At 32.5% G+C, this 19,367-nt stretch overlaps 1 protein-coding gene across 1 annotated transcript; it reads left to right on the forward strand.

Moving 5' to 3' along the window:
- The first annotated feature begins 15,969 nt into the window (after positions 1-15,969).
- LOC131615268 (gibberellin 2-beta-dioxygenase 2-like) lies at positions 15,970-18,965 on the forward strand. Its single transcript, XM_058886728.1, has 3 exons — positions 15,970-16,445; positions 18,001-18,385; positions 18,621-18,965. Exons 1-3 carry the CDS (start codon positions 16,060-16,062, stop codon positions 18,903-18,905), a joined length of 1,056 nt encoding a protein of 351 aa, XP_058742711.1. The 5' UTR covers positions 15,970-16,059; the 3' UTR covers positions 18,906-18,965.
- Positions 18,966-19,367: the final 402 nt, after the last annotated feature.

Below are 19,367 nucleotides of genomic sequence, written 5' to 3' on the forward strand. Positions count from 1 at the left end.
GATGAAAGAATTGAAGAGAGATATGTAACTAATTTTTTTATGTTAACAATCTTTCTCAAAATGTTCAATCGGTTACAATTGTAACTAACTTTAGGTTTATATACACTAACTCAAACTCAAACGAAAACCAAACGAAACTGAGATGAAAATAATTGAATCTGAATTACATTTAACACCATCCCTTAAATTTATAGTCAAAATTAAAAATCAACAACACCAATTTCATCCCTCAATTCGATGAAATGTTCAGTCTTGATTGCTTTGGTCAGCACATCTGCAAATTGCTTTTGAGTGCTACTATGAACAACTTCAAGCACTTCACTCTGAATTTGATTGCACTGAAAATGGAACTTTGTGTCAATGTGTTTTCTCATTCCATGTAGCACTGGGTTCTTGGCAAGACTTGTGGTTGATTTGTTGTCAATCATCAACCATACTAGTTTGCTGACCTAGAACTTCAGTTCCTGCAACAAATTCATAAGCCAAACATCTTTACAGGCAGGTAATGCACCAGCTATGTACTCTGCCTCACAGGTTGACAGTGCAACCACTGGTTGCTTCTTGGAGCACCATGAAATAAGAGCTCCTAGATACATAAACATGTACCCTGTAGTACTCCTTCTATCCACTTTGTCACCACACCAGTCTGAGTCTGAGTAGCATATCAACTCAACAACATTTGACACTCCAGATGAAAACATAATTACATGCCTCATAGTTTCCTTTACATACCTGAGTATCTTGACTGTAACTTGGTAATGTGATTTGGTTTTCTCATGAACCTACTCACCATTCCAACAGCATAACATATATGCAGGCTTAGTGTTACACACATATCTTAGAGAGCCAACCAACTGTTTGAATATTGTAGCATCTACTTCCTCACCATCTACACCAGAATACAATTTATGGTTTGTCTCTGCAAGTGTGACTGCACACTTACAATTTATCAGCTCAAATCTCTTCAGCAACTCAAGCTCATACTTCAGTTGATGCATAATAATTCGCTTATTAGAGTGTAAAATCTTCATCCCTATAAAGTACACCACGTTGCCAAGGTCATTCATATCAAATGCATTCAGCAACACCTTCTTGAACGTGTTCATCTCATTGATACAACTCCCTGTTAGAAATATGTCATCTACATAAAGGCACACCAAAATCACATTGCTATTAGAGGTATGCTGCAAATACACACCATACTCTATTTCACAAATTTTGAATTCTTGATGCTTAAAAAATGAATCAATTTCCATATTCCAAGCCCTTGGAGCTTGTTTAAGTCCATACAGGGCTTTATGTAGCCTGTGCACCATTCATTCTTTATTCTTGATCACAAATCTACGGGGTTGTAATAAATAAACTTATTATTTCATTGGACCATTTAGAAAAGCTAATTTTACATCTAAATGTAGCAGATGCCAATTCATATTTAGAGTTATAAAAATCACCAATCTTATTGTTTCATGTCTAGCTACAGGTGAAAACACTTCAAAGTCGTCTAAACTAGATTTTTGTATAAATCCTCTAGTTACTAACCTTGCTTTATGCTTGGAAATTGACCCATATGGCTTCATCTTTATCTTGAAAACCCATCTCACATTGATGGCTTTCTTGTTCTTTGGCAAAACAGTCAACTCACATGTCTTATTTATTTCAATTGCCTTAAGTTCTTCCTTCATGGCCTTCACCAACACCTTCTTCTTGAGAGCCTCATCAATGCTGACTGGTTCAACATCCACCATCATCGCACACAATATGACTTCTCCTTCATAGTTAATCTCAGTATCATGCAGCAACTCGAAGTCTCCAAGACTCCTTGGTATCTGTCTAATTCTATGTGACCTCTAAAACTGCACAAGTTCTCCTTTAGAGGCAGGTCCACCATCAGAGCCAGGATCACCTTCAGAGGTAAGACCGCCTTCAAAGACTAGATTACCTTCATATTCATACTTATCTTCAGAGTCAGAGTCACCTTCAGAGCCAAACTCACCTTCAGAGTCAGAATCTACTTCAAAGGAATATTCTCCTTCAGGGTCAGAATCACCTTCAGGGCCTAACTCTAGTGTTGACATAACACTAGAGTTGGATTGAGATTTGTTCAAATCCCATGTTTCTGATTCTTTCTCTATGACATCTCTCCTTACAGCGATTATGTTGGTGACTGGGGAATAAAGCTTATAAGCACATGTACAGTGGTAACCTATAAGCAACATGACTTTGCTTCTACCATCCAATTTCCTCCTAGTAGCATTTGGTACATATATGTAATATACAAAACCAAACACCTTGATATGGCTCACACTTTGCTTTCTTCCAGTCCACTTCTCAATAGGAACTACTTCCTTTAACTTCTTTGTTGGACATCTGTTGAGCACATACGCTGTATTGCAATGGCTTCACCACACAATGTGAGAGGTAGCTTCTTTTTTTTCAACATGCTTTTTAACATGTTAAGAAGAGTTCTATTTCTTATTTAAATAAAACCATTGTGTTTTAGAGTGTATGGAGCAGCCACCTCATGCTCAATTCCATGCTCCTCACAAAACTTCTTGAATTCTGTTGAATGGAACACACCTCGACCATCGGTTCTAAGGTTCTTCAACCTTTGTCCACTTTGATTTTTAGCCTTTACTTTGAACTTCTTGAACTCAACAAACACCTCATGTTTGAACTTTACTAGTGCTACCCATGTCATTTATGTGAATTCATCCACAAAATGACACAAAGTACTTGTTTCCCTTCAAGTGAAAGTACTTCAAATTGCCCACGCATCAAAATGCACTAGACCGAAAACATGAGTTGCTCATGGAGGAATTTCTGATAAGAATGGAAATCTTGGTTGCTTGCCTCTCATGCATATATCACATGATTTTTCTGGTGCCACAATCTTTAGAATTCAATGTACTTGATTCTTATGAAGTTTAGATGTCCCAATCTCTAGTGCCACAACTCACTTTCCGTTTCAATACTTGTTGCACTAAGGCATCGAGCGTCTTCTGTTTCAATGTTCACCTTGAATATTTTGTTCCTTCCCAATGCAGACTGCATAATCAACTTCTTGTCACTGTCATACAACTTTAAGAGATTGTCCTTCATGTTTAGTGGAAAAACTTTTTCAAGTAGCTCACTTACACTCATCATATTTCTATTCATACCAGGAACATACCATACATTCTTTATCAGTACAATTTTGCCATTCTTCAATTTTACTTTAACATTTCCCATTCCTTCAGCATTCAGATACTCATCATCAACACATCTAATCTTGGTCTTTCTACCAGATTCAAAATCAATCATCCATTTCTTGATACCAGTTAGGTGATTTTAGTAGTCTGTGGCCATATACCATCGGTCCACCATTTTTCTACCCTCCTTCTCAAATTCCATCAATAGCAAAGGTTTATCCTCAAAATCTCTTCTGGATACGTTGGCTTCTTCATCATTACTTTCTCTATCTGATCAGTTATCAACAGCAAAGTGGCCAAACTTGTTACACTTGTAGCACTAAGTCTGTCTTCTGAGGACCACTAGCATATTTTTTTCTTGTTCTCTACCCATGCTTGCTTCTTGTTCTTCTTGACAAAATAAGCTTTCAAAGCTTGTTTTATTTCTCTTTTAGAGTTTATTTCTGTCAGACGCGACTCTTGTACCTCTAAACTACTATATACCTCTTCAATTCTAATCATGTTGATGTCTTTCGAGTGTTCTATATCTACAATTATGTAATTAAACTGATGAAGTAAGTGATCTTAGTACCTTTTTAATGATTACTTGTTCACAGAACATTTCTCCACAATCACTCTGGAGATGTAGTCAGGAACCTTCTCAATGTTCTTCATGTTGAGATTCTCATATTTCTTGCGTAAGGACTGCAACTTTACATAAACCTGCTTCGTAACACAGGTTAAATAAAACCTAAAACATAAACATATGTCATCATATGCTTGTCTTTACATAGACTCATCGTAGCATAACTAATCAAATAAAGTAACTCAAGAAACAATTAAGTCTCATTATACTTCCTTATAAACATAAAACTTAGTTATGGCGAAATTACTTCCACATCAACATCGCAAAACAAAATGAGGTATAACATATAACTCACATAACAGTTCAAAATAATGTAAAGAAAGTAACTCATAACTTCCGTCCGCCCAATGTTACTGATCAGAGCAACAAAATCTAAAGCGCATAAAAACGGGAAAAGAAGAATAGGTTCAACGCCATCCTTCGGCTTCTTAGTAGCTACTCATTTACCTGCTCGTCTGTACCCCATTGGAGTAGAGATACCAGAACAAGCAAAAGGGGTGAGAATACACTTAAAATATGTTAGCGGTGTAAAACAAAGCAAGGGTAGGATAAATCACATAACCAACACATACACGGCTAGTCGCAATATATCACTAATCAAATCATGTATTCACAACCAATCAACAACATAATGAATGATCAATCACATATGCAAACAAGTATGCAAATGTACACCTCAACTGACTCTATATGCATGCGGTACCATTTAAGGACAACACAGGTCCATTCACTCCTGAATCCCCTCCATAGAACTAGAGCACACCAAATCACCACTAACACCTTTAGTAACGCTTCACCGATTCTCATTTTAAACAAGCTACTCGCTCCTGAATTCCATCATCGGACCAAAGCACACCAAAACTGAATCGAAGTTCGTACACCATCATGCATAACTTTCAAGAACGACATGCAACTAGACATATTCAGAATTGACCCCTTTTCTGACCGTACACATTACCAACAACAATTAATATGCATATAATTAACAGTTCAACATCACTAAAATTCAACAACGAATCATAATTTGCACATAACACACAGACAAACATAATTAATCATTTAATCGTGCAATAATCGATTCATCACCACCAATAATTAATATTATCTCACCAATTATCACCAAACAGTGATTCAACATCGCCCACATGCAAAAAACAGACCAAAAAAACCAAACCAGGACAGAAAATTGAACATGTAGCGCAAATTGCCTTTCTGAAGGCCATGATGCCCAATTCCACTTGCCCATCGCCCCCATGACGGTCGGCAAGCAAAAGCTCACCCGGAGGCCCTGCCGACCTCCTCGTCACCATGCTAATGGTCGTCAACTGACCTAAGACGCAGGTCGTCACGTTCGTGACGGTCGTCATGCTGAACTAGAATAGAAAACTGTGTTTTCTGCTATGAGAGCCAATTCAAAGCTATGATTTTGGCATCTAAACACCAAATTCAACCATTAAACATCATGTAGACATTATCCTATGTCTATTTCATCATTCAATCATTGATTTAACACTTTAATCAATCAATTCATCATGAATTCACCTCTAACATCAAAACACCAAAACATATCATATTCACCATTAACACCAACATTCAGCCCAACAATCATCATGTGAATTCCAACAATTGGCAGAAACAAAAAGTCAATAATCAACAATGACATTTAGCATAATTTCATCATCAAAACACATAAACATCATGATCACAACAGTGGAACAATAAAACCTATTGGAGAGGAAGGACCTCTCTCTAACCCATCATGCTAAACACCCCTAAAAGAGCAATCTCCCCCCTTATCTTAGATTTACCAGTAGCAAGTTCTCTAAGCAAAATTAGTTCTTCCCTCCTTAAGCCCTAGACTTGTTCTTCTCACTTTTTCTCCAACTCCTATTTTGCATGTACTGTAAACTTCTTCCAATTCTCACACTCCTCTATTTATAATAAAACCTAATTCTCCCATTTAGGATATTCCCGTTCTACCCTTAATTATGTCTACATTCTCCTAAATGCCCCTTATTCCTCTACTAACTCTTATTTTCTTTTAAATGATTTCTATCATAAAGCCACAAATTTCTATATTTATTTTTAATATTCACTATAATTTCTTATTCTATTTTAATTGATTAAAAGACTAATATTTTAGTTATTTTTAATTATTCTACCAAGCACCCATATTCTCACCACACCCCACTAATACCATTACACCCCAACAACACATATAAACACATAATTTATTTTAATCAAATCACATAATAATTAAATAAATAAACAAACAATTAAATTAAATCAATTAAACAAATTTGAGATGTTACAAATTCACACAGTGATGGATATAGAAACGATGCCTTCTGATCTTTCTTCCTCGTTTTAAGTTACGCATTTCTTTGCGCTTTTGTTGCATTCTCTGCAACCGGCGTGTAACTGTCATTGACGAGATCAAGAACATACTGAGCACCAAACAACACATGCATCTGAATCGATCACCGATTCAAATTCTCTCTGTTGAATACTGGAAGCTTTGTATTCAAGCTACCGTTTCCATCGTTCTTCTTCGTTCTCGTGCAAATCGCTCAATTCTCACCAACACTCGTTTTTCTCAATCCCCAAGAATCAAGGTTGTGATTCTCTTCGATTTCGATCTTCAACTCAGTGTGAATTTAAGGAACGAAATGAAACACACACCTCACGTACACTCGTGTTTCTCTTTAAATCGAACAGGAACTCTGGTTATCAATTGTTCAAGTTAACAATGAAACTCCATTGATGCACAAGAAGAAAAAAAATGAAAGAATTGCATATAAAGAATATATATATATATATATATATATATATATATATATATATATATATATATATATATATATATATATATATATATATATATATATATATATATATATATATATATGGCATATCTAGTGAGAATGTGAGAATAAATAAGAACCATTAAATTGAAAAAGGAATGGTTGAGATTAAATTGCGGTCTTTAATAAATCATGTGTCATTAAGAGAAAAGAGAAATTATTAATTAAATTTTAAAAAATATCTTTTAATCTCAACCATTAAATATAAATTCAATGGTTGTTATTACATTCACATATAAGTTACTCATTCTATCTCAACAAACTTAAAATTTTCAATCTCTTACAATTACAACTAACTTTAAATTTATATACATTAATCCAAACTCAAATACAAACCAAATAAAACTGAAATAAAAATATTAGAATCTAAATTACATTTACAAATTTATCAATTATACATTTAGAGATTTTTTTGAAATTCCAATGTATCTAAAATTCTATGTTACTGTATCTAGAGGTATACTGTAGTAAGTAATCATTCATGAATATTATCAAAAACACTTTGATGGAAAACCCAACCGACCATTCTTAACGAAAATTTTCAAATCACCCACGTTTTTATCATTTACGTTATATTCCACTCAAACCAAAACTTTTTATTTTTTGAGATCTGATCTCTCATACACACAACAACGACTATATATATATATATATATATATATATATATATATATATATATATATATATATATATATATATATATATATATATATATATATATATATATATATATATATATATATATATATATATATATATATATATATATATATATATATATATATATATATATATATATAGGGAGCATATCCAGTGAGAACTGATATTTATGTGAGAAACGAGAACTATCAATACTGATCGTTTGATTTAATTAACGGCTATGATTTAAAAATTCCATATAAAGAACACTTTACTTGATTTTTTTTCTAGAATGGTTAATATTTTAAAGAAAATTATTTAAAGATATTCTTACCAAAAATATTTTTATTCAATTAAATTGTTATAAAAATATTATGAAATATATTTATTATAATCAAAATGTATTTAGTATTTTTATTTTAAATTAAAATTCCCTAAGCTATATATATTTTTCAAGACTAAAAAAATATATAAACATTAAAATAATAAGAAGTATAAATTTTTTAATCATTTTATTTGTATTTAAATTATATTCAATTAAAATTATATCATCTAATGTTTTAAAAAAATATATTAGTTCTTACAAAATTAATATAATTTATAAAAAAAATTTAACGTTTAATTCTTACATTTAACATTTTTAAAACAATATAACAAGTCTTTCTTTTAAAACCAAAACATGCTACCAAATATTTTAATCACAATTTAATTAAAATATACGATTTAAAAGTGTAACTTTTTAAATTATATATACCGATTGTAATTAAATTTAAACAAAACTTATCTAAAATTGTATCTCATAGCTTATAGAATTATATTTTTTCATAATTTATTTAGGTAAATAAATTGTTCTAAAGGGGTAAATTTAATTTCCTTTGTTCTATATAATCATTGTTAAATTTTTACTTATTAATTTCTATTGCAATGATTAAATTGTTTTTAAAATATTTGGTAGCATGTTTTGTTTTAAAAAGAAAGACTTGTTATATTTGTTTTAAAAATGTTAAATGTAAGAATTAAACGTTAAATTTTTTTATAAATTATATTAATTTTGTAAGAACTAATATTTTGTAAGAACTAATATTTAAAAATGTTAAATGTAAGAATTAAACGTTAATTTTTTTTATAAATTATACATTAGCTTAGAGAATTTTAATTTAAAATAAAAATACTAAATACATTTTGATTATAATAAATATATTTCATAATATTTTTATAACAATTTAATTGAATAAAAATATTTTTGGTAAGAATATCTTTAAATAATTTTCTTTAAAATATTAACCATTCTAGAAAAAAAATCAAGTAAAGTGTTCTTTATATGGAATTTTTAAATCATAGCCGTTAATTAAATCAAACGATCAGTATTGATAGTTCTCGTTTCTCACATAAATATCAGTTCTCACAGGATACGCTCCCTATATATATATATATATATATATATATATATATATATATATATATATATATATATATATATATATATATATATATATATATTATAAGGAAAAACTAAAAAGATTTTAATATGGAGAAATTAATATCGTTAAAATGTAAAATTTGAAAAACTAAAACTTTACACTTTAATTTCATTGAATTCATAAAAATAAAACTGTAATATTTTGAAAAGACACCACTCACTACTTTGATGACTCTTTTCATCTAATAACACAAATCAATCTAGGAGACAAAGATGGTGGAGCTCTAATGAAGGGTGACTGGATAAGAGGGGCAGGAAACTAAAGAATGAGAATGTGATAAATATTTCAATTAGAGTAAAAGATGTTTCTTGTATAGGAAGTCAAGGACGATAACCTTATTGAGCTTAATGTCTATGAGCCATTGAACATTGAGTTACATATTTATTAGGTTACTCCAATGTCATGATAAATCAAGCCTAAGTTGAGTAATTTTACCTCATGTGAACTAAGATTTTTTAGCCAATCTTGTCTTGGACTCCATCCGCTAATCTTTGGAACCATTACTATAAATAATGAAAATTTCTTTAGCCACCTCCCTATGGGGTCACCCCCAGCGAAATCCCAAAATTACCTCTGCTTCGGAGATGCATCTCCGAAGTTTGTTTTTTTTTTTATTTTTTTTTTTTTAATTCGGAAATGAATCTCCGAAACACCAAAAAATTCAAAAAATTCAAAAATTTTACAAGTGCGTTTTCTTATCTTAATTATTCACCATTACAGGGCAAAAATGAGTTGTAATCAACCTGATTTGAAATTTCTTAGTGCCTTTTCTTTCTCCCCACCACTTTCAGACGGTTACCTTCTAAGAAATGTGGTAACAGTTTCCTACTTAAAAGCCTGCTCTCTCACCCATTTTTCCTCCATATGTTGCAGCTCCGGTTGTTCGTCCACCTGTTGCAGCGCTGTTTGTTCCATCTGTTGCACCGCCGGTTATTACTCCATCTGTTGCTGCGCCGGTTGCTTCCTTGAGTTCGGCTCTGATTTCCATCGAGAGCCTGACTGTCGAAGTTAAACAGAAGGCTACTCTAGAGTCGGCTCCGTCGTCTCAGAAGGCGGTTAGGTTCCCTAACCGACCTGGTTACGGTCAATTGGGAAGGAAAATTCAAGTTCGTGCTAATCATTTTCAGTTGCGAGTGGCTGATAAGGATCTACACCACTATGATGTTAGTATATTATGCTGATACATTTTTTTTGAACTCTGATTTTTTGTTTTTGTTTGTGTTTATTATATTGATACAATGTGGTATGAATATCAAGAGACTGATAATTTTTATAAATGTTATTAATGTTATTAGGTATCTATTTCGCCAGAAATTACTTCAAAAAAAGTGTGTAGAGAAATTATCAACCAGTTAGTTAAAATGTATAAGGAGATGAACTTCCGGTTCTTCTTCCTCCGGACATCCACCTCCTCCGTCATATATATGAGAATCAATCGGGTTAAACTTGACTAAAGCACACTTCATATATATGAATGTACTAGTACTCATTAACTGTACTCATACAGTATCCTACAAGATATTTTACAACATGTTTAAATGATAACAGCTATGTTAACAAAAGGGCAACAATTTCTACATGTCTTGGTAAAAACAGTAAAAGTAAAGAAAGTGTAATTACCGGGAATATGAAAAGGAGGAGGTAGGTGAACAAGGTTGGGTTTGGTTCAGTGATGTGAAGAAAGTGAATCGATGTAAAAACAGTAAAAGTAAAGAAAGTGTAATTACCGTGTTTAACAATATGTAACTTTAATCTTATGTAATGTGATCGATGTAATCTTCATCCGATTAAATAAAGCGAATCGTTCTTGTTTGTTATTTTTCTTCTGTCCAGACATTATTTCGGAAGTACATTTCCGAATTCCTCCAAGGGGGGTGAATTCGGAGATGAACTTCCGAATACACCAATTTTCTGAAAAGTAACTTTATTTCGGAGATGTATCTCCGAAATCAATATTTTATATTAAAAAAAACACCTTTTCGGAGATACATTTCCGAAAACACCTTTTTTCTCAAAAAAAGTACGTTTTCGGAAATGAACTTCCGAAACTAGGGGTATTTTGGTAAATTCACCGGAGGTAGCCAAGAAGGTTAGGAGGTGGGTGAAGAAATTTTCTAAATAATACCTATCACTTCGGTTAAAAAAATGGTTTCACCACAATAATTATTTGTAAAAATGAAATGTGTCATAGAAAACGCGTCATTTTTCATCCCGGTTGAATACTGACTGAGATGAAAAATTGTCTGATCACAGTTCGAATTCCAGCACTCGAAGGGGAGGTGATAAGAATAACTTTTTACCACGGTTCTTAATTGTAACAATGGTAAAATATATTGTATCTTTTGTTACTTATCTCAATAACAATAACACTGAACCTTTTATTTATCTCAACTAAAACAACATAACTCCTGAATATCAATAACATCGTGGTCCTCCCTCCCAAGTTCAGCGCCAATCACCACTGAACCAACTAACGATTAGTAAAACTTTTAATATCCTTTTAACAACAACAACAACACATTTTTTTTTTTACTTTTTTCAACAACAACATAAGGCATTTAATTTCATCTTAACAACGACAACAATAACCCTAACCCTTTTACTTATCTAAAAAAAAATATAACTCAACAAAAAAAACAACATAACACCTTTAATCTCATCTTAACAACAACAGCATAAAAACTTCAATCTCAATTACAACAAAAACAACATTATATTATAACATAAAACCATAAAGGATTTAAGGTCTCAATCTCAACAAAAACAACCTATAGGGTTTAGGGTCTCAACAACAAAAGCAACAACAAACTCTAAAGGACAAATAGTTTGAATAACAACAATATATTATAACATGAATAATGGAAATGTTTCATTGAAGTGACTCGCCCTGAGCCCATTCAGAAATGCGCCTACGAACATCTCATGATATGGATGGATTACATTGATGGTTGCTTCATTGAACGGGCGAGATACTTCCTTAATGACTCTGATGGACCCTAACAATGTTGAACATACTGGTAGCGGTCAGTTTCTGGTGCCTACTTGCGACGAGTTGATGGACTAATTACTTCACCAGGTCTTGATAGATGGTGACAGAGAACCTGAGGAGTCTAATATACCATCTCACGATTGCGTCTATAAAGCTGGTGAACAAGAGCTTGCACTTCAAAGAGCGAGGTGCTCGGATGATGGCCATTTGAGTGTTGATGGAGGCCACGTGCTCATATGGGTTGTTGCGTCCATCGAACTTAGCCAAAGATGGTGGCTTGAAGTTTTCTAGGACGAGCACCTCCCATATTTCGTCCAATAGAGGTTGGGGATTCAGTGCCTCTAATTTGTCTACCATATCAGTCTCTTGTTAGCGTTGTTGGATATGGTGAATGTTTTCGTCTAAAGCTTGGTTCTAATGCCGAAGGTAGTCCATAGCGCACACATTTCCTCTATAATGTTTTCCTCGCTGTCAAATTCATTGCTGGAAAGAGTACTTGTTTCTTCTTCACCGTTATGAATGCAACGAAAATATTCTAGTTGAATGTAGTGATTGTGGCCCAAATCAGTTTTTGACGAAGGCCCACGGTGGACACCAATTATACTGGATAAAAGTACAATGAGCGTGACAATCCCTATTGAGTAAGGGCTATCGGAGGCTTTAGAGTTTGTTGGGGATTAGAGCTATCCCGTATGATGAAGTGAGAAGCTATGTGTAAGTGGTTTCTCTTTGTTAGAGATTGGTCCTCCATTGTATAATACTAAAAATGTATTTATAGCTTAGGGAACTAAACTACGTCCCCTACAATTCAGGAACCACTCTAATCGTGAATGGTTGGTGTCCTAAAATCCAGGAAGTGCGGTTAAGTCCCACGAATCCCTATGTAACATCGGTTGACCCATTAACCGGTCTATGCACGATTGCGCATTATGGATTGGAAACCTGGAGACTTAGGCGATACATCTAGTCAAGAACCGCTAGAACTAAAACGAGGGCACTCATACTAATGCAAGGGCGATTCTAGAATGTGAAAGGCCAAGAGCATACCCTTCGCCTCGCACCCGAAGTCTCTCTAAATTATTCCACTACGCCATAATTCCTTGCATTTCCTGGCCTATTTTTGGCAGGGGGTGTGATAAAGAGCACTCTATAAATAGGCAACCACCAAATATAAAGGGGACACACTTTCTATACAATTCAAATTGATATTTGCCACTCTAACTGACTCCCTACTAAAAAAGGGCATTTAACAACGGTTGGAATAGGTATATAATCACGCAGGTCCTGACGTTGTTATGTAACATGTTGTTGTTTATCCGGTACTTTTAATCACGATCCTGTGACCATTGTAGAAAATTGGAAAGTGTGTGTCATATAACAACGGTTAAGCCTAATAACCGTTGCGATATTGTTTATGAATAAATGTCAATTGTATCATACCAGAATTAGCATTACACCATTGTTGAATTGATATCAAAATTAGTTGTATTAAGAACAACAAAATATATGTAGAATTAATAACTAAGAATGGAAGAATAAATTTGAACAACTCGAGGTAGGAAAATGATATTTCCATCTTCCTAGAGAAGAGAAAATGTATAGAATTAAAGAACCAAATAATGAGCAAACTACCTTGACATGCGTGCATCTTTTTCGTTTTTAAACTTCCAAGAGAAGAATATGAAGAATCTGAAGGAACATTATAAAAGCGGAAGAACCAAAACATAAAAATAACTTCATCCAAAGGAATCAAAATGAGTTCCCTAACTCAAACTACCAACAATGCTGAGAATGAAGATGTTGTTGCTGTAGAGGGTGTTGTGTTGCAAACCATCATCTGAATCAAAAGTTGTAGCTGTAGAGGTTGTTGTGCTGCAAAACCATCCTCCGAGTCAAGAAGAGGAAATAATCCAGAAAGCTCTCAGGTTGAGGAGAAGAAGAAGAAGAAGGAGGAGGAAATTTCCAGATCGAGATTTTACAGCGGAAGAAGACACAGAAACACCTTTGGATGAGTTTGTCTTCAAATGCGACATTGAAACGAAACTGAACAACAACAATGTCGAAAATATTTGACGTACCTTAAAGTAGAACACTGTGTAGATGTTGTTGTCTTCTTCCCGACGATGATTACGACGTTGGCGTTAGGGTTGTTTCTTTTATCAGTGGAAAAATAGATATGTAGTGTTTAATATATTTAAAGAAGCGTCTGTGTAACAACAATTTTACAAAAGAACCGTAGAGATATCCCTATTATTTTTTATTGAAAATAAATAAAAATGAAAAGGCACGCATTAACGTAAAAGGAATAAACTATTTGAGGGAGCTGAGATTCAAACCCAAAAAATATTGATTGTATAACCACGATTATGGAAGTAACCGTAATTATACCCTTAAAATTTTTAATTAAAAAATAATAAAATATTAACGTTTGAATTTAAAAAGTGTCACTACAGTTTTACGATAAACTGTGATGACTATGACATTGTTATATGCGCGTTTTATAGTAGTAACTATGACATTATTAATTAGTACACTCATCTTCTATCTTAAATTCTATCTCTTTCACTGATTCCTTGAGATACATCTCCTATCTTAAATTCTATCTCTTTCACCAATTGCTTGAGTTACTAGAAAACTAATTATATTAATTTAATATAACAAGGGTCATGCTAACATGTACCCTTAGGGCACATGTTAAGGATATATAAATAGAAAAAGTTAAATGTAATTAAATGCAATAAAATCATATTTAAAGTTTCGATACATTGAATGCACGCGTTTCAAAAAAAAATTCTATAAATATCTTATTAACTTGTGCCCTTGGGGCACATGTTAGCTTTTCCCATATAACAAATAGATCCTCTAAAAGGAAAGACCATGTAAAAAGCAATCGACTATTTTGACTCAATTTTAACACCGAAGAACGACTCATAAATTTAAGTGGAATTTCTCGTTTTCTTTCTCTTTCTATATACAAGAATTGAAAATGAGACATTACTTCAAAGAATCTAATCTTGTTCCATTCCAATAATGGCAATGTCGGTACAAATAAGTCATTCAAAATCTAGAAAATATCAGAAGAACTATCTAAATAATAGAAGAAAAAAAAACAATCCAAATTAGTTGTTCTATCTAGAAAATATCAGAAGAACTACCTATAAAAAAATCCATGCAGAGCTGTAAAGTACAACAACCTTACAGTACGAACTGAGTCCAACATTAAATTTGAATCAGTCAACTTAGAAAGAACATTACGCGTATGTCACACAGAATTAGATTCATCCAATTTTGAGGTGCAAATAGCAACATTTTCTTTAAGAACACCACACGGTTGTAACATAAAAATAGGTAGTAGTTGGTACACCAATTAAGTGCAGACAGCCATTACTAGTTGGTTCCCAAGTCTCACTATTTTCATTCACCTAAACCTAATTTTCTAGCCACTTCCTACCTTTAAAACTTAGTCCTTAATCAATTAACACATTAATCAACTACTATATAGTGACTAAATTTTTTCTTCACTACTTATAATATTGCATATAATCTTCCATATAATAGAAAAGTTTTAAGTTTAACTGTCACGGTCGCAATAGTCGCGTTGTGGGTGCATAACTTTTTTTTGTAAATTCGATTGATTGAGACACTGATTGAAAATCGTCGCAGTGTAATCAATCACATTTATAAAAATGTTTTCTTTATTTTATATTTTTACATTCTGATTTTGAAAATCTGCTTTCAATAACAGCGTATCACATCAATATTTTATCGCAGTCATAACGATTGTCTGTCATTGATTTTTTTTCTCAGAATAAAAACAGTGAATAACAGTATTGATGTTTTTTAATACTGATTTGTCGCGACCGACTTTTTTATAAGACCTTGATTAATGAACTATAAAATTGGATTTCAATTAGACTTGACCACTTGAGATTCCTTTCCTCAATCAATTTTATTTCCTTTTTAGTTTTCAAATTTCCATTTCCTTTTCACCCATTTTCTGCTGTCTTGTCTACAAAAGTCCACGCCTTCTTAAATTAAACACAAGAATATTATATTATATAAATATAATATATAGTTGTTATTTCATCACACCATACCCCATCTCGGTCGTTCGAATAATAAATAAATACATTTCAATAAAATATTGAAATTTATTCATTACTCTGTTTCTTCCTTCTCCCTCATCTATATATATACATTATTCACACCCCCATTTTCCTCCAACCAATTATCTATACTCTCTCTACATCTTTTCTTTCTACATAGATAACAATGGTAGTGCCTTCTCCAACTTCCATGATTAGAACAAAGAAAACAAAAGCAGTTGGAATTCCGACGATCGACCTTTCTGTTGAAAGGTCGCAGTTGTCGGAATTAGTAGTGAAAGCATGTGAAGAATATGGTTTCTTCAAGGTGGTGAATCATAGTGTACCAAAAGAGGCTATTTCAAGATTGGATGAAGAAGGAATAGAGTTTTTCTCTAAAAATTCTTCAGAAAAATGTCAAGCTGGTACTTCTACTCCCTTTGGTTATGGCTGCAAAAATATTGGTCCTAATGGTGATAAAGGTGAACTTGAATATCTTCTTCTTCATTCCAATCCTGTTTCAATATCAGAGAGATCCAAAACCATAGCAAAAGATCACCCCTTAAAATTCAGGTATTAGTTCTTTATTTATATAATATTATCAGATGATAAATGAATATTATTAGGTTGAATATTAACATCCGTGTTCGAACTCTGATATTCATAATTTTGTATATGAGTTTTTAGTGGTTATTATCGTTTTTAGATAAATAAAAACATCTTTTTCATAGTATGCTAGTTAGTCTCCATTTCCAATTTTTTTTTCCTCAACAACTTCAACATGACCAATTAATTAATTTCATATTCCTTAACAACCTAATGATAAAAGATGTTGAAAAGTATAATATTTGTTAATACTAAAATACTAATGAATAAAATATTTTAATTAGTATATATATAGATAATGATAATTAAGTGGAATATGGTAGGGAACAAGCTGTTATCAGTTTATGATATGTTTCATTTTCAAAAGGTTGATAAGAAAAATGAACTGTTTAAGATGCAAGTATATAATATTATTGGTGTTTTATGCTTGTATCCTAGATAGGGACATCTGTCCTCTATATTCGAAAAATCATATCAGAAACTTTCATTTTAATTAATTATTATATTGAACAGTTTAACAAGTCTATTTTTGCTTCATCTTGCATACGTTTTTCTATAACTAGTTGTTTTCTCGTGGTCCATTGGAATATGACTTGTTGAGAAAATTCTGATTGCCACAAAATGGATCCATTTAGGGTTCTATTCATGTTGATGACTTTCTGTCTATATACAACCAAAGAACAATCAATTACTAGACATCGACCCATAATTGTTTAATTTATAAATTATTATCAATGTCAGTGAACGTTTTCATAATTTTAAATTGCGGTTGTAGTTGCAATTGTTATCAATGCAGTTGTTGTCGTAGATATTGCAATTGCAATCAATGTGATTGATGTGATGCGCATTACAACTGTTGTGGCAACTGTTCTGATGTGAAATTTAATTGAGAAGTATTTAAAATACATCTTTGAAAAATATTTAACATAATGTTCCTTACATTACTTACATTATAAGTAAATCGAGTTTTTGAAGATTCTAAAAATTTGAATTTTAATAAAAATACTTGAAAAAAATATTAGTAAAGTTGTCTGATATAAATCATAATATAGTTAAACGTGTGATTTTAAATTTCTCTGCAATTACATTCCGATACAATTGCAAACACTATCAACCTATTTAAATAATCGTTGCAGACTGAAATTTAAAACCATTGTTATCTGATAACTCCTTTCTACATAGTCATCTTTTTGGTATAATTAATATCTAGCATATGGTAAGGACATTTCTTTGTGACAACAAGTTCATTTCCTTTGACCCCAACAAAATAAGACCAACCAATAACTTAAAGCGTGTCTCACTCGTGTTCCATTAAATTCAATTGTACTATTCTTCAACACATTCAAATCAAGAATATAAAAAGGACAATTTTTTTCTTCATTTCCATAATCAAAATATCGAAATATGTTTATATGATTTGACCCTCCACGTGTATTTGCTGGCTTATTTTTGGCAAAATTGATATAAGAAAAGACTCAAAATGAAAATGTGTAACGTTTTTGGCCTTCCAATTTTATTGCAGTTGCATCGTCAATGATTACATAAAACCAGTTAAAGACTTAACATGTGAGATTCTTGAGCTAGCAGCAGAAGGATTGTGGGTCCCTGACAAGTCCTCACTCAGCAAAATTATCAAAGATGAAAATAGTGACTCACTTCTTAGAATCAATCACTACCCTCCAGTGAAGAAACTAGGGAATGAGAATTGGGACCCATCAAAAATTCATAATAGCAATAGTAATAATAATAATACTATTGGGTTTGGAGAACATTCTGACCCTCAGATCTTAACTATCTTAAGATCCAACAACGTGGGTGGTCTTCAAATTTCAACTCACCATGGTTTGTGGATCCCTGTCCCTCCTGACCCCAATGAATTCTATGTCATGGTTGGTGATGCCCTTCAGGTGACTTGCTTTCTAATCATTTCAGTCTATTATAATTGAATTGACACTGAGTTTGACAGAATCACGTACCAGTGTTTTAATGTTGATTCTGTTAAATTCAATGTATTTTAAAACATGCATTTGGCTCTAAATGGGTCGGCTCTGGCGGGTTTCAGATTTTTTAGGGCTGGATTAAAAAGTCTTGTTAAAATATATTTTGTATTTATTTTGTTGTGTTTTTGTTTTTGCTATGTAGGTTTTGACAAATGGAAGATTTGTGAGTGTGAGACATAGAGTTTTGACAAACACAACAAAGCCTAGAATGTCAATGATGTACTTTGCAGCACCACCTTTGAATTGGTTGATAAGCCCATTATCAAAATTGGTGACGGCCCATAGCCCAAGTCTATATAGGCCCTTTACATGGGCCCAATATAAACAAGCAGCATATGCTCTGAGATTAGGAGATACACGTCTTGATCAATTCAAGGTTCAAAAGCAAGAAGATAGCAATGTTGAACATGATTCTCACTCTCTATGACACTTGAATTAGGTTTATTGTTCATAGTCTTTCTTTTGTATCAATTATTGTTTCTTGTTTTATATTTAGTTTTGATATTTTTTGGGTTTGAAAAAAATTTACCTGAGTGATTTAGTGATTTGTGTAGGGGGAAGAAAATTAGTCCAGTTAGTTTTTGTTTTTGACAAAATTTCTCCACCTAGTAGGTATTGTAAAATATATATAGGTAGTTTTTTAAGTTCTATACTAGGGAATTTTGAGGTGAATGTTGTTCAATGAAATCAGCTCCAAAGTCATTTACTTTTCTACTTTGATTGTGTTTAAACTTTCAAGCAAAACTCCCTCCTTCCTTTACTCTTTCACTGTATGTATGTTTTGTTCTTTATGTCAGTTTATGTGTGAATAAGCTGTAATGAATGAATATTGCTTAAAATGGGGTTGTTCACTTTGAGTTCATGTGTGTTTTAAGGAAGGAATTTGCAA

This window comes from Vicia villosa, linkage group LG1 (genome assembly GCF_029867415.1).
Source record: "Vicia villosa cultivar HV-30 ecotype Madison, WI linkage group LG1, Vvil1.0, whole genome shotgun sequence".
NCBI lineage: Eukaryota > Viridiplantae > Streptophyta > Magnoliopsida > Fabales > Fabaceae > Vicia > Vicia villosa.

Coding starts and splice junctions, on each gene's coding strand:
- LOC131615268 (XM_058886728.1), top strand. CDS start 16,060: ATGGTAGTGCCTTCTCCAACTTCCATGATTAGAACAAAGAAAACAAAA. Junction 16,446..18,000: donor GATCACCCCTTAAAATTCAG/GTATTAGTTCTT, acceptor ATTTTATTGCAG/TTGCATCGTCAATGATTACA. Junction 18,386..18,620: donor TGGTTGGTGATGCCCTTCAG/GTGACTTGCTTT, acceptor TTTGCTATGTAG/GTTTTGACAAATGGAAGATT.